Source organism: Halichoerus grypus, chromosome 8 (assembly GCF_964656455.1).
Source record: "Halichoerus grypus chromosome 8, mHalGry1.hap1.1, whole genome shotgun sequence".
In the NCBI taxonomy this organism is placed as follows: domain Eukaryota; kingdom Metazoa; phylum Chordata; class Mammalia; order Carnivora; family Phocidae; genus Halichoerus; species Halichoerus grypus.
In genome coordinates, this window is record NC_135719.1 from 124,098,390 (window position 1) to 124,111,043 (window position 12,654).

General features: G+C 35.2%; 1 protein-coding gene across 14 annotated transcripts in view; it reads right to left on the bottom strand.

The window, feature by feature from the left end:
• NUMB (NUMB endocytic adaptor protein) overlaps positions 1–12,654 on the bottom strand; it is a 190,448-nt gene that overhangs the window by 33,311 nt on the left and 144,483 nt on the right. For 11 of the 14 annotated variants that reach the window (XM_078053905.1, XM_078053907.1, XM_078053909.1 and 8 more), the window contains 2 exons: positions 7,443–7,517; positions 2,130–2,162 (listed from right to left, as the gene is read on the bottom strand). In XM_078053905.1, the coding sequence (XP_077910031.1) occupies positions 2,130–2,162; positions 7,443–7,517 (108 nt within the window). The remainder of the gene's footprint in view (positions 1–2,129; positions 2,163–7,442; positions 7,518–12,654) is intronic. The other 3 variants (XM_036117866.2, XM_036117863.2, XM_078053911.1) reach the window with 1 other exon arrangement.

Sequence of the window (12,654 nt, forward strand, 5' to 3'; positions counted from 1 at the left end):
CGACATGGGGCTCGATCCCAAGATCCCGGGATCATGATCTGAGCCAAAGGCAGACACTTAACTGACTAAGCCACCCCGACGCCCCACCCCCCCACCCTGCCTTTTTAAAAGTTTTTATTTAAATTCCAGTTAGTTAGTTAACATACAGTAAAACATTAGTTTCAGGTCTACAATTTAGTGATTCAATACTTCCCTATGACACCTAGTGCTCATCAGATGCTTAGCATCTTTTAAGGAAATCCTGTGAGATTTAAATATCTCCAAATAATAAAATGTTAGTAGCATGATTTAAATATCTGCAAATTAATAAAATGTTAGTTTGAACCACTGAAAGACTCTTTAAAAGCCTTTAATAAAAAAGCAAGTTGACTAGAGGTAAAATCCAAAGTTTAATTACTACCTTCAAAGAAGAAAGAAAGTGAAATGAGTTTATAGGAAGTTATTTAATTAGCATCTTTTAAGGTTAAATTTATTTTTTTAAAGATTTTATTTTTAAGTAATCTATATACCCAGTGTGAGGCTCGAACCCATAACCCAAGATCAAGAGCCATATACTCCACTGACGGAACCAGAGAGGCATCCCAAGGCTAAATCTTTTATTTATTTATTTATTTATTTATTTTTAAGGTTTTATTATTTATTTGACAGAGAGAGACACAGCGAGAGAGGGAACACAAGCAGGGGGAGTGGGAGAGGGAGAAGGAGGCTTCCCGCCAAGCAGGGAGCCCGATGCGGGGCTCGATCCCAGGACCCTGGGATCAGGACCCGAGCCAAAGGCAGACACTTAACGACTGAGCCACCCAGGCACCCCAAGGCTAAATCTTTTAAACTTTGGTTGTCACTAATATGAGAACAAAGTAATTATATAGCACAGTGATCAACAATGTGAGCTCTGCAGTCCAATTATCTGGGTCCAAATTTTAGCTTCTACCACTTATTGTATCTGCGAATTTGGGCAGGTTGCTTCTGTAAACTTTAGTTTCCTCATTGTAAAACAGGGAGAACAATAATGTCAGTGTTATTTCAAGGATTAAGTGAGATAATTCCTAATTTTCTTTCTCATACCACATAAATTTATCATGTTGCAAAATGCAGTGAAACAGCTAAGAAGCACAGTGTGACCCAGTTCAGCTACAATGTAGGTGTACCATGACTCCATTCTGTATAGCAATGAATATTGCCACTTTGGGATTGATTTCAAAGTGAGAGCTACCTTTGTTCCCTAACACCATGTTATTAACTTTTTAGTAAGTCTCCTTTTGGTATGTTTTTTCTATAAACCAAATCAATATTTTCTATAATCTAGCCTTTTTTTTTTTTTTTTAAAGATTTTATTTATTTATTTGACAGAGAGAGACACGGCGAGGGAGGGAACACAAGCAGGGGGAGTGAGAGAGGGAGAAGCAGGCTTCCCGCAGAGCAGGGAGCCCGATGCGGGGCTCGATCCCAGGACCCTGGGATCAGGACCTGAGCCGAAGGCAGCCACTTAACCAACTGAGCCACCCAGGTGCCCCTGTATATATATTCTTAATTCTAAGGAAGTCAGAACATTAAATAATCATTATTTGAAAAGCATGTACACAGAAGGAACATCCCACACAATGACAGATTATTTGGCAGACTACTCATTAAGATAGTTTTCTTAAATTAGCAGCCCAGGCTAAACATGACAGAATCCCCAAAGATAAGTTTATGTACTTTCACTCACTTCACCTGAAATTTAATTTAGATGGAAAAAAAGCATTTGCATTGCAAGTAAAATTTGAGGTACATTCAATTTCCATTTGAACTTAATATTTCTTCCCATTTCTCTGTCAATATTGAACTAGTAAGTAGAACCCACTTGTTAAAAATCCAGCTAATACGCTAATATGAACAGCTCTGCAAGATCAAATTAAATTAATTTTAACATCTAGCCTTGAGGAAATAATACTTTTCAACCTATTTGCTTTCTTTATTGAATTTTAGTATCAACAGACACACAGTTAATATCATAGATAGCAACTTTCCAATTTATTAATTTCTACATATAGTTAAATCAATTCCTATATTATAAAAAAATGAATGTCAGTGCTATACTAGGGGTGTAACTCCTTATAAAGCAAGCACGAATGTGGCATCAAACTTACTTTTCCAAAGAAGCCTTTGAAGAACTTCCTTTCCTGGAGGAACAGGGGGACAAGTCGAGCGCTATTATTGTATGGGCTAAATGTCCCAGGGTTTCACACCAATAAGCACATACCGAAGTTGGGTAAAGGGCAAAGTAGGAGAGGGAGAGGGAGTGAGAGTTTTAAAGAGTTATCCATACCAGGAGTGACAGGGAAAAAGGAAGGGTGCATGAAAATGCAGGGAAACATACTGTATGGCCTAAGAATCCATGGAAAGAGAAGAAATCAGAACCTGTACCCATGCAGAACAACTAGTTAGTTTAGTATTCTCTATTTACTTTTGAAACAGAGATTATCCAAATTTGGCAGCAGAGAAAAAGATTAAGACATATTGGTTTGGTGAGATTTGTATTTTAAATTTCCTAATAATGAGTAGTAAATACATTTTTCAATTTCCATACACACTTTTCAATTTAAAAATCAGTGGTCTACTATATGGAAGTCATCAATTAAAAAGACAGTCCACATTTGAATAACCACATAAAAAATGCAACACATAAAATTAAGAGTGTGCAGCAAGAATATTTGTCAGACTTTTTCTTACTAGGTTCAAGATGTCACTTAGAGAATCCTTACTCATCCATTGGGATCAATTTGTAAGTATGTGTATGTGTGGACTGATCAATTCCACAACAATCATGGGGAAATAATAGATACGTTCTATTCCAAACATGGAATAAATCGTCTTTAAAGAACACAAAGCTAATGCTTTCACTGCAGATGAAAAAAATATATCTGAGAACCAAACAACATCTGTGAGCCACAAATGAAATTTTAAAAATAGGGTTTTGTTTTCTTTTAAAATGCTAGTTTTAGAATAAAGAAACTTGCATTGACAGTTATAAGTATACAACTCTGAGACTATGTAGATAAGAGAGACAGCTATCTATGGTTCCAGCACCAATTCTGAAGCATGTAGAAACTTTGAAAGCTGGCCACCATTTAAGATCAGAAGAACTTACGCAAAGTAGATGGGTTCTAACCCAAGCTATCTTAACTTTACATTTCCTAACTTTGGTTGAACTATTTAAGTTTTTATAATCAGTTTTTCCTAACTTTGAACTATTTAAGTTTTTATAATCAGTTTTTAGTGTTGGATAAATGTCTAGGAAAAAGACAACTGTACTGAAATTTTACTCTTTCAATTTATAAAGTCATTCACTACTCTCAAACACTGAAGAGTTTGTTTCCTCCCCAAGTTTTGAAAATCACCAACAGCATCAAATATTTCCAAAAAATGTTTTGAACTTAAGATGGAAAAACAATAAATTGGGGTAGTTATTGCAATAAGACTAAGTTTATTTCTACTGCCAAGTTTGGTGACCCTAGTTTTGTTAGACTGTGAGTGACCATCAGCTTTTAAAGATGCAGCCAAAGTTAAAAGATTCACCATTCTTGAGGGACAGGGAGGTGAGGAAAGAGATCTGTTAATATTTAGTTCAGCTCCCAGAAAAGCTTTGTTAAACATGTAGTTTGCCCTCTTTTCATAAAAGACCTCAGTTGTTAATGAAAAAAGTTGACGTGCAAAATGCATTAAAAGATAGTTATTAGAGAGTATTAGTGCTTTTAAAAAAAACAAGTTATGATTCTTTTACCTGCTAAAACAAGAACATATATTAAAGCAAATATATCAAATAGTGAATAAAAAACCAACATATTAGAAACTGTCAGTATAATGAAACTAGTCTAAAACCAAGACAGAGAGGGAGAGACATTTAGAGACAATGGGAAGAAAAGACCTTTTAAAAGGAAGAACATCTTGGACCACTGTCAAGCAAGATAACCAAAGGCCCGAAACACTTTTTACAAAACAGACTGATAAATGACATTACTACTCACCCTGCAACTATGGCAATAAAGGCACTGAAAATGGGCAATAGTTGTTTCTGTCATTTATCCTATATGATCCAAGTCCCAACGTGGCTAATTTGTACACTTATGTCACAAAGTAAATGAGTTGCAAATAGCTGTAACTAACTTTATCATACAAAGTAAAAAGAATTTAAACATATTTATGCTTTGAGAATCAGGTTTAAAACTTAATCTTAAAAAAAAAAGGTGATCTTGTTTAGTTATAATATCTTTTCATTTGAGAATATTAATTACACAGTAACTTCTAGTTGAAGTTAAAGTGATCCTAAATTGTAAGGGACTACTTTGAGAATAATTAAGAACTATACTTGCAAATTATCCGGCTTCTTCAATTATTCACAAATTTAAAAAGCTCCAGAATGTCACATTTTTAGTTCAAACATCATTCAAGTGATAGGTTTAAGATGTTTGTTTTGCTGCTTAACTTGTATATCTGAGCTATATAATTCTTTAAATTTTAAAACTCTGGCATTCCAACTAAGTTCCAAAAACATGTTATCTCTTCTTTAATCTGTAATCTTGTACACTTCTACATTTGCTTCCATTTATTTGAAACTCTAAGGAAGGAGACATAGCTTTTGGCACAATATAAGCATCTGGTACAGCAGATAATAAATGTTTGTTAGGTGAATATTTGTTTGGTACGGGGGGAGGCAACCAGAAATTTCTGCATAGTAAAAATATGAAAAGACAAAAATCTCAAATATTTGTGGACTAATATGGTCTGAGAAGAACAACATCCTGAAGACTTCCAACTTTCTGCAAACTTCTCAGTATAGCCTTAGAAAGAGTATTTATAGGAGAAAGTTTCATTGAGTACAATAAACAGGAAACTGACCTGTTACCCCAAAATTCAATCTTGCTTTTTAAATACATGTTTGACTATGTGAAATTATACACAACATTTGCCAAGTCTCTTGGATAGCATTAGTCTGAAAAATTTTAAAGAACTTCTTGAATGAAAAGTTCAGAAGTAGTCAATTCCCCTCAAAGTTCAAAAGTATGTCCAGAAAAGCAATCAACATAAATAAAACTTCATATTAGTCATAAATGACCATAGGGAAATAAGGATCATTTAGAGATATACAAAAGGGTTTCATAAACTTTAAAACATTAAATGTAAGATATGGTTATGATAATTGTTATGAGATTTGATTTGACCATATTGAGGACTGAACTGTTTTCTGTATATTCTGGAAGTAATTTTGGGTGGCTACTATGTGCCAGACACTGTTCCAGGCACAGGCATTATTTTTTAAATGGCAATATGGTTTCTATTTATGGTGAAAATAAAACTTATTAAATTTTATTATCTAAACAGTCTTATACCTCAAATAATGTTTATAAGTTTATAATCTTCATGGTTAAAAAAATAAAAAGGTAAAAAAATTCAATTAAAAAAATTATTTTTTTAAGTTTATTTATTTACATAAGTAATTTCTACCCCCAACATGGGGCTCGAACCCATGACCCCAAGATCAAGAGTCACATGCATTTTTGACTGAGCCTGCCAAGTGCCCCTAAAAAAATTAGTTTTAAAACTAAATGGTGAATAGTGGCTATCTCTGTGATTACAAAAAAAATTTATGTACTGTTTTTATTCATTTGTATTGTACACAATGAACTTATACTATCTATATAATGAAGAGATGCTTCTATACTAGTTAAGAGGACTCACTGCTCATTAAACTAAATGCCATTTCTTAATATCTTCTGTGCAAGTTAAAACCACCCCTAGTTTTCCCTTATTTAGAGAGTGAACATGAAGCCATACTCTGAATTAAAGACTTTCTAAAGGCTCATTCCACGATGACCTTCTACCTGTAAGTCACGTAAGTTATAAGATTTTGATAACTATTGCAGTTACTGTAGTTTGTTTCAGTTCTTTTTAGTCTATTTACTGATTTGCCTGTTGTTTTCAGTCATTAGTATTATGTTTAAATATTCTTTAATAACTAGTAGGACAAATCATTGTATTACTTTTAAAATTTTCTAAGCTAAACTTATTCTTCTAGTGAACTTAGAATTATTCTGTTAAAGAAGAGATTGAGTTTATGTTTCTTGGAAAATTACACTGTCTTGAGGCTGTATTTAACTGGAGAATATATTCAGGTAGACATGACAAGTCTATAAATTATAGCTTCACATACCATAATAGATGAAAATAAGTCCCTTTAACATTAATGATGATTAGAATAGGAAGGGCTTCAATCATTTAAGAATTTAAATGACCAAAATCTGAGTTAAATGGTATGTATGTATGTATGTATATGTATGTGTACATGTTTCTACATATTGGTTTATTTTCTTAGTTCCTTGCATACTATAATCAGTTCTTCTTTTCCTCCTTTCCCTTCTACAACAGATTCACAGACATTTGCTCCAAAATGTAATACACTTCTCTAAGTTGGTTGCTTCTTTAATCTTGTACCTTTTATATTGAGGGATTATAGATGAGAGGTCATATAAAATGTACCAAGAAGCAGAAAAGTTTTGATTAAGCAAACTGAGGGGAAAAAAAAGCGCTCATTAGTAGCCAAACTTGTGGCAGCCTACCATACCAGCAAACCCAAAGCAAACAAGTATTTAATGCTCTCTGGGGCAAGGACATGCAGAAGTAATGGTTAAAGCTTTCATAGCAAAGGGGGGAAAAGGCCACACATTGGAGAGAAGGAAGGTTGTGAAGAGGACCGTCAGAGTTTATGAGACATTCTTCAAACCTATCCAAAATATGATATTAACACTTTTATGTGAACCTTTATGAACTGTGAATCCATTCTCTCCTTTTATTAAATACACAAGCATGTGCCTAGGATTTATTCTATGGTAAAACAGGCAAAGAAAACATTATTTATCCTGGAAAAGGACTTTCCATTTCAAGTATGCTGAAGTTTGTGCAAAAAGCAGGGGAAATACACTGTTTATGTTAGAGGGGTGTACAGAAGGAAACTGAAAATTGTAGTCAAGACAGTAAGCCCTCTCCCAACTGTTAACCTCACTAGCCATCATCACAGATAACTCTTCTACTGTTTCTTACAGTAAATTTAACATCAGTAATTTATAACCCAGTTATCAGAGTTAGGTTAAGACGCTAATTATAACAGTTTTCTCTTGGTTTTAGAACATTATTCACCTGTAAGATTTCATACCACTTGTTTCATACGGGTTCTGAATCAAAAGTACCTTTTAGATAATGTCTGGCCTAAACTGACAAAGTTGGTCTTCATAATTTACACCTTGGGATGGATAACATGTGACGTTCTTTATTAGACAGCCCACATCTTTTGCCTTAAGAGAAACACGGGTCTTATTGGATAGTGAATCACTAAAATTTACTGAGCAAAACCTCTTAAGAAAATATTTCAGTATATAGATCAACAGTGGCAACCATCAAATACATACAGCTTTCAATCTTTTTACAGCATCTTCACAGATGTGCATTCCTCTTGACTCATCAACTTCTACATGGCCAAGGTACTGTAGAAAGAAGAAAAAAGGGTTATTGCTATGCTTATTGAGTAGCTACTATATGGTAGGTATTAGTTGGAAGAAAACTGAATATTGAAATTTCTGCACTCAAGAAACTTCCACTGTATAAGAATTAAGATGTTAATTTACTTATCCTCAGTGTCCTCATAGGAAAAAGAGTCAGAATAAATGTCTCAAAGAATTGTTATACAGAAGTGAAAAAGTACATGGTAGGCACTAAATGTTACCTAAATTTATTGGATCTGAACATAATAGCCTGTGCTAGACACAGTTACTATATCTCTGAACACAAAAATTATCCTAAAACAAACTGTATGTATACATATGTAAATATGTATACCCACATATTGAAAAAGGCACAAATAAAAATAACAGTTATTCAAAGGCTGAAGAGATCACATACTCCTTTTATCGGGAGCACATAAGAGCAGGGCAGAGAACTAAAAAACAAATTTTAAGAAGGCAATACATTTAAGCTTTAAAAGATGTGTAGAATTTGAAGAGGCAAAAATTGAAAGGTTGGGAAACTAGGTAGAGAGAATTTAACAAAAGTTATAGGTGTGGAATAGCCTATGTATCACCAAGTATTCCTGTTTGGCTAGGATATGAGGTATGTACAGCTGAGGAATTTGAATGCTGGAGTCAATGGAGAGTTAATAAAGCATTTATTTATTTTATTTTTTTGCAACATAGTAATGCAATTCAAATTGTACTTTAGTATGGGAATAGTCTTGGCTAAGATAAAGCAGAAGGGATGGTGAAAATATTACAAAAGTGCTCTCTTTTAAAAGGAAATCTATGGTCTGGTTCTGGATACAATTGAGTAGACCACTCTTCCCTGTCCTGCCCATTGAATGAAACCATAAAACCTGAACAGAACGCATGGAGCACCTATTTCAAGTCTCTTTTGTAAAGAGTAGAAAAGATGAGTCCGAGAATACTAGGATCCAAGGTATTTCTGAACTGGAAGGGAGTTACCTCCCACTCTGCTCCTCCATTTTCCCCCTTCCCCTTTTTGATACTTCCAACTTGAACTTAACACAGCCAGAAATCCAAAAGTGTGTGCTGTGGCAAAGAAAGAACTCTGGGAAAAGCACTCTAGCTGTGGCTCAAGTATTAGATAAGGAAACGCCTTATCCTCAGAGAGAGTATAGGAATCTCCCTTCGTTTTATTTATCTCTTTTCATTGTCCTCTCACACCCCAGCTCCCCAAGATATCCTGTGCTAGTGGTATCAATGGAAACCTGCAAGAGTCTGAGAGAGGGGAACTCTCCTCTTGGTATAGTGAGATCGTGATTCCAGGAAGATGGGACCAAGGCCCTTTCTGCTTCTTTCCCCTCTTTGTATATCTCCCATCATTTGGCCCTGCATGGAGGTGAAATGGTGCGAACTCATGGTACAGTAGACTAACAAGAGCCCCAGGAAACGCAGGCATAGAGAGTTTAAGTAACTTGTCCAAGGTCATTCAGCTAGTGAACACTCAAACCCAAGCAGCTTGACCCAGAACACTCTTATAATGCTTACATGGAATTTTTCATTTTTACTCAAATCTTTCCAATACTGAGTAAGTGCATAAAACCAATGAATTAAATCAATTTAGGAAAGTACTCAACTTCAGGTAACAAAATACTTGAGGCATCAATCATGAAGATCATAAACTAAGACCAAAAATGTCTAAAGAATTGTAACAGCTGTAATTTTGAATGATTATTATATAAACAGGAAGAATGCTCACTTTTTAGCGAATCAAATAATGTACTATATATATAGTTCTAAGTTGAAAGAATATAATCTCTTTAGGGCAAATCTGAATATTATGAAATCCAATAAGATAAATATTCATATATTCTATTTTGGATTCTCATATATAATGAATCTGTCTACAAATTTTACACTTTCTATCTAGATCCACATTTAGTTACATTCTTTGGTTTTACAGATGATAAACAGTGGTAAAGTAATGTTTTCTCAAACTCAACATCACTGACTCCATTATAGATATGGAGTATACATAAGAACCTAAAATTTTGGAGAATTTCTAAACGACTACATTAAAAATAATAATGTTTCATATCATTAAGGATGCTGATAGCAAATTTTCACCAGTGTACCTTTGTCTGGCTCACTACAGGATAGCTTTAACACAGATTCCATATTAGTCATCTTTGCTTATCTTTTTTCTATTAAATTAGAAAAATTTTATTTTATTTATTTATTTAAGATTTTATTTATTTATCTGACAGAGACAGTGAGAGAGGGAACACAAGCAGGGGGAGCAGAAGAGGGAGAAGCAGGCCTCCCATGTAGCGGGGAGCCCGATGCAGGGCTCGATCCCAGAACCCCAGGATCATGGCCCAAGCCGAAGGCAGATGCTTAACAACTGAGCCACCCAGGCGCCCCAGAAAAATTTTAACTCTGGGTGCCTGGGTGGCTCAGTTGGTTAAGTGACTGCCTTTGGCTCAGGTCATGACCCTGGGGTCCCAGGATGAGTCCTGCATTGGGCTCCCTGCTCAGCAGGGAGTCTGCTTCTCCCTCTGACCCTCCCCCCTCTCATACTCTCTCTCTCTAATAAATAAATAAATAAATCTTAAAAAATGTTTTAACTCAAAATTATAGGCTATCAGAAATGTCAAGTGTTTGGTAGTTCTGTCAACTGTTCTAGATTTTCAGATTGATTTCACACTCAGAAATAACAGAGTACTCCCTCACTGAAGGCTGCTTTTCATCATTCAGTCAGATGCTACAGTGATAGGTATATTACACTCAAATTCTGGAAAGCTTTCTATTTTTCAGCTTAGAAGATAATGATGAATGGATGTTTAAATACCTCTTTGGATGAATTAAGCTCTAAAAAGGACTTCTTTATATTTTGTTGATATTTTGACCTTTTTCAAAGGCCAAAAATATATTTTTAATTTCTTGGTCCAATAAGAAAATAAAGCAGTGGATAACAGTAAAACCTGCATTACTGTTCTGACATTTTAAGAAATTCTGACATCTCATTCTTAGCACCTTGTCATATATACTGTTAAGTTCTTTTAGTCTGTGGTTTTTTTACTCTATCCTTAATCACTGACTTGAAATGCCATGTATATATTATTAAAAATTACATTATCCTGGACATTCTATTTTGTTCTACTGTTATTCCTATTTTGACACCATAACATGTTTTTTTTTTTTTTTTTTTAGATTTTTATTTATTTGACAGAGAGAGAGACAGCGAGAGAGGGAACACAAGCAGGGGGAGTGGGAGAGGGAGAAGCAGCCTTCCCGCCGAGCAGGGAGCCGATGTGGGCTCGATCCCAGGACCCTGGGATCAGGGCCCGAGCCGAAGGCAGGCGCCCAACGACTGAGCCACCCAGGCGTCCCCATAACATGCTATTTTTTGATCATTGTAGTTTAAGAATGTTTTAATATGTTTTGGCATGATCACTTTCACTAATTTTTCTTCTACAGAACTTCCCTGGTTATTTCCTGCCTTTAATCTTTGGTATTAACTTTGGAATAATTCTGTTCAATTCCTGTGCAAAAAACCCTTGGTGCTTTGTTTTTGTTTTTGTTTTAAGATTTATTTATTTATTTGAGAGAGGGAGAGCGAGTGAGCACGCACAAGTGGAGTGGAGGGACAGAGGGAGAGGGAGAAGCGGACTCCCCACTGAGCAGGGAGCCTGACTCAGGGCTCAATCCCAGGACCCTGGGATCATGACCTGAGCCAAAGACAGACACTTAACTGAATGAGCCACTCAGGTGCCCCAAACCCTTGGTGTTTTTGTTTTTTTTTTAATTTTATTGTGTTATGTTAGTCACCATACATCACTGGTTTTTGATGTGGTGATCCATGATCCATTGAACCCTTGGTGTTTTAATTAAGATTGCCTTTAAGAAGTTCACTAGTTGAGAAAAATTGGCATTATGAAACTGAGCTATTCCATCTAAGAATATTTATTCAAGTCTTCTATATCTCTGAAGTTTTATGGTAGCCTTCAAATACACTCCTGTACATTTCTTTCTAGATTAGTAAGTGTATTCCATAGCACTGCACCATTTAACATTCCCATCAAAATGTATGAGGGTTTCAATTTCCCCACATGCTCAACAGAACTTTATTTTTTTTCTCTTTTTAAATTATACCATCCTAACAGGTGTAAAGTAGTTATCTTGTGATTTTGATTTGCATGCTCCTAATGACTAATGATATTGAGCATCTATCTTTTCACATGCTAATTGGCAACTTGTGTATCTTCCTTGGAGAAATGTCAATTCACATCCTTGCTCATTTTTTTCATCTGACCTATTTATGTTTATTTTTTAAGTTCTTATTTAAATTCCAGTTAGTAGTGTAATATTAGTTTCAGGTGTACAATATAGTGATGCAACACATCTATACATCGCCCAGTGCTCATCACAAGAAATGATTTCCTTGACCCTCTTCATTCCTTAACCCTCTTCACCCATTTAGCCCATCCCCCCACCCACTTCCCCTCTGATAACCATCAGTTTGTTCTGTATAGTTAAGAGTTTGTTTCTTAGTTTGCTTCTTTTTTTCCCTTTGCTTGTTTCTTAGATTCCACATTTAAGTGAAATCGTATGGCATTTGTCTTTCCTTACTTATTTCACTTAGCATTATACGCTCTAGATCCATGTTATTGCAAATGGCAAGATTTCATTATTTTTTATGGCTGTGTAATATTCCATGTATATATATACACACCACATCTTCTTTATCCATTCACCAATCGATGGAAACCTGTGTTGCTTCCATAATTTGAATATTGTAGATAATACTGCTATATAAACATCAGGGTGCATGTATCCCTCTGATTTAGTATTTTCGTATTCTTTCGGTAAATACCTAGTAGTGCAATTGCTAGATCGCAGGGTAATGCTATTTTTAACTTTCTGAGGAACTTCCATACTGTTGTCCAGAGTGGCTGTGCCAGTTTACATTCCCACCAACCCTGCAAGAGGGTTCCCCTTTCTTCCCATCCTTGCCAACACCTGTTGTTCCTTGTGTTGTTGATTTTAGCCATTCTGACAGGCGTGAGGTGATACCTCATTGTAGTCTGGATTTGATTTACATTTCCCTGATGAAAAGTGATGCTGATCATCTTTTCATGTGTCTGTT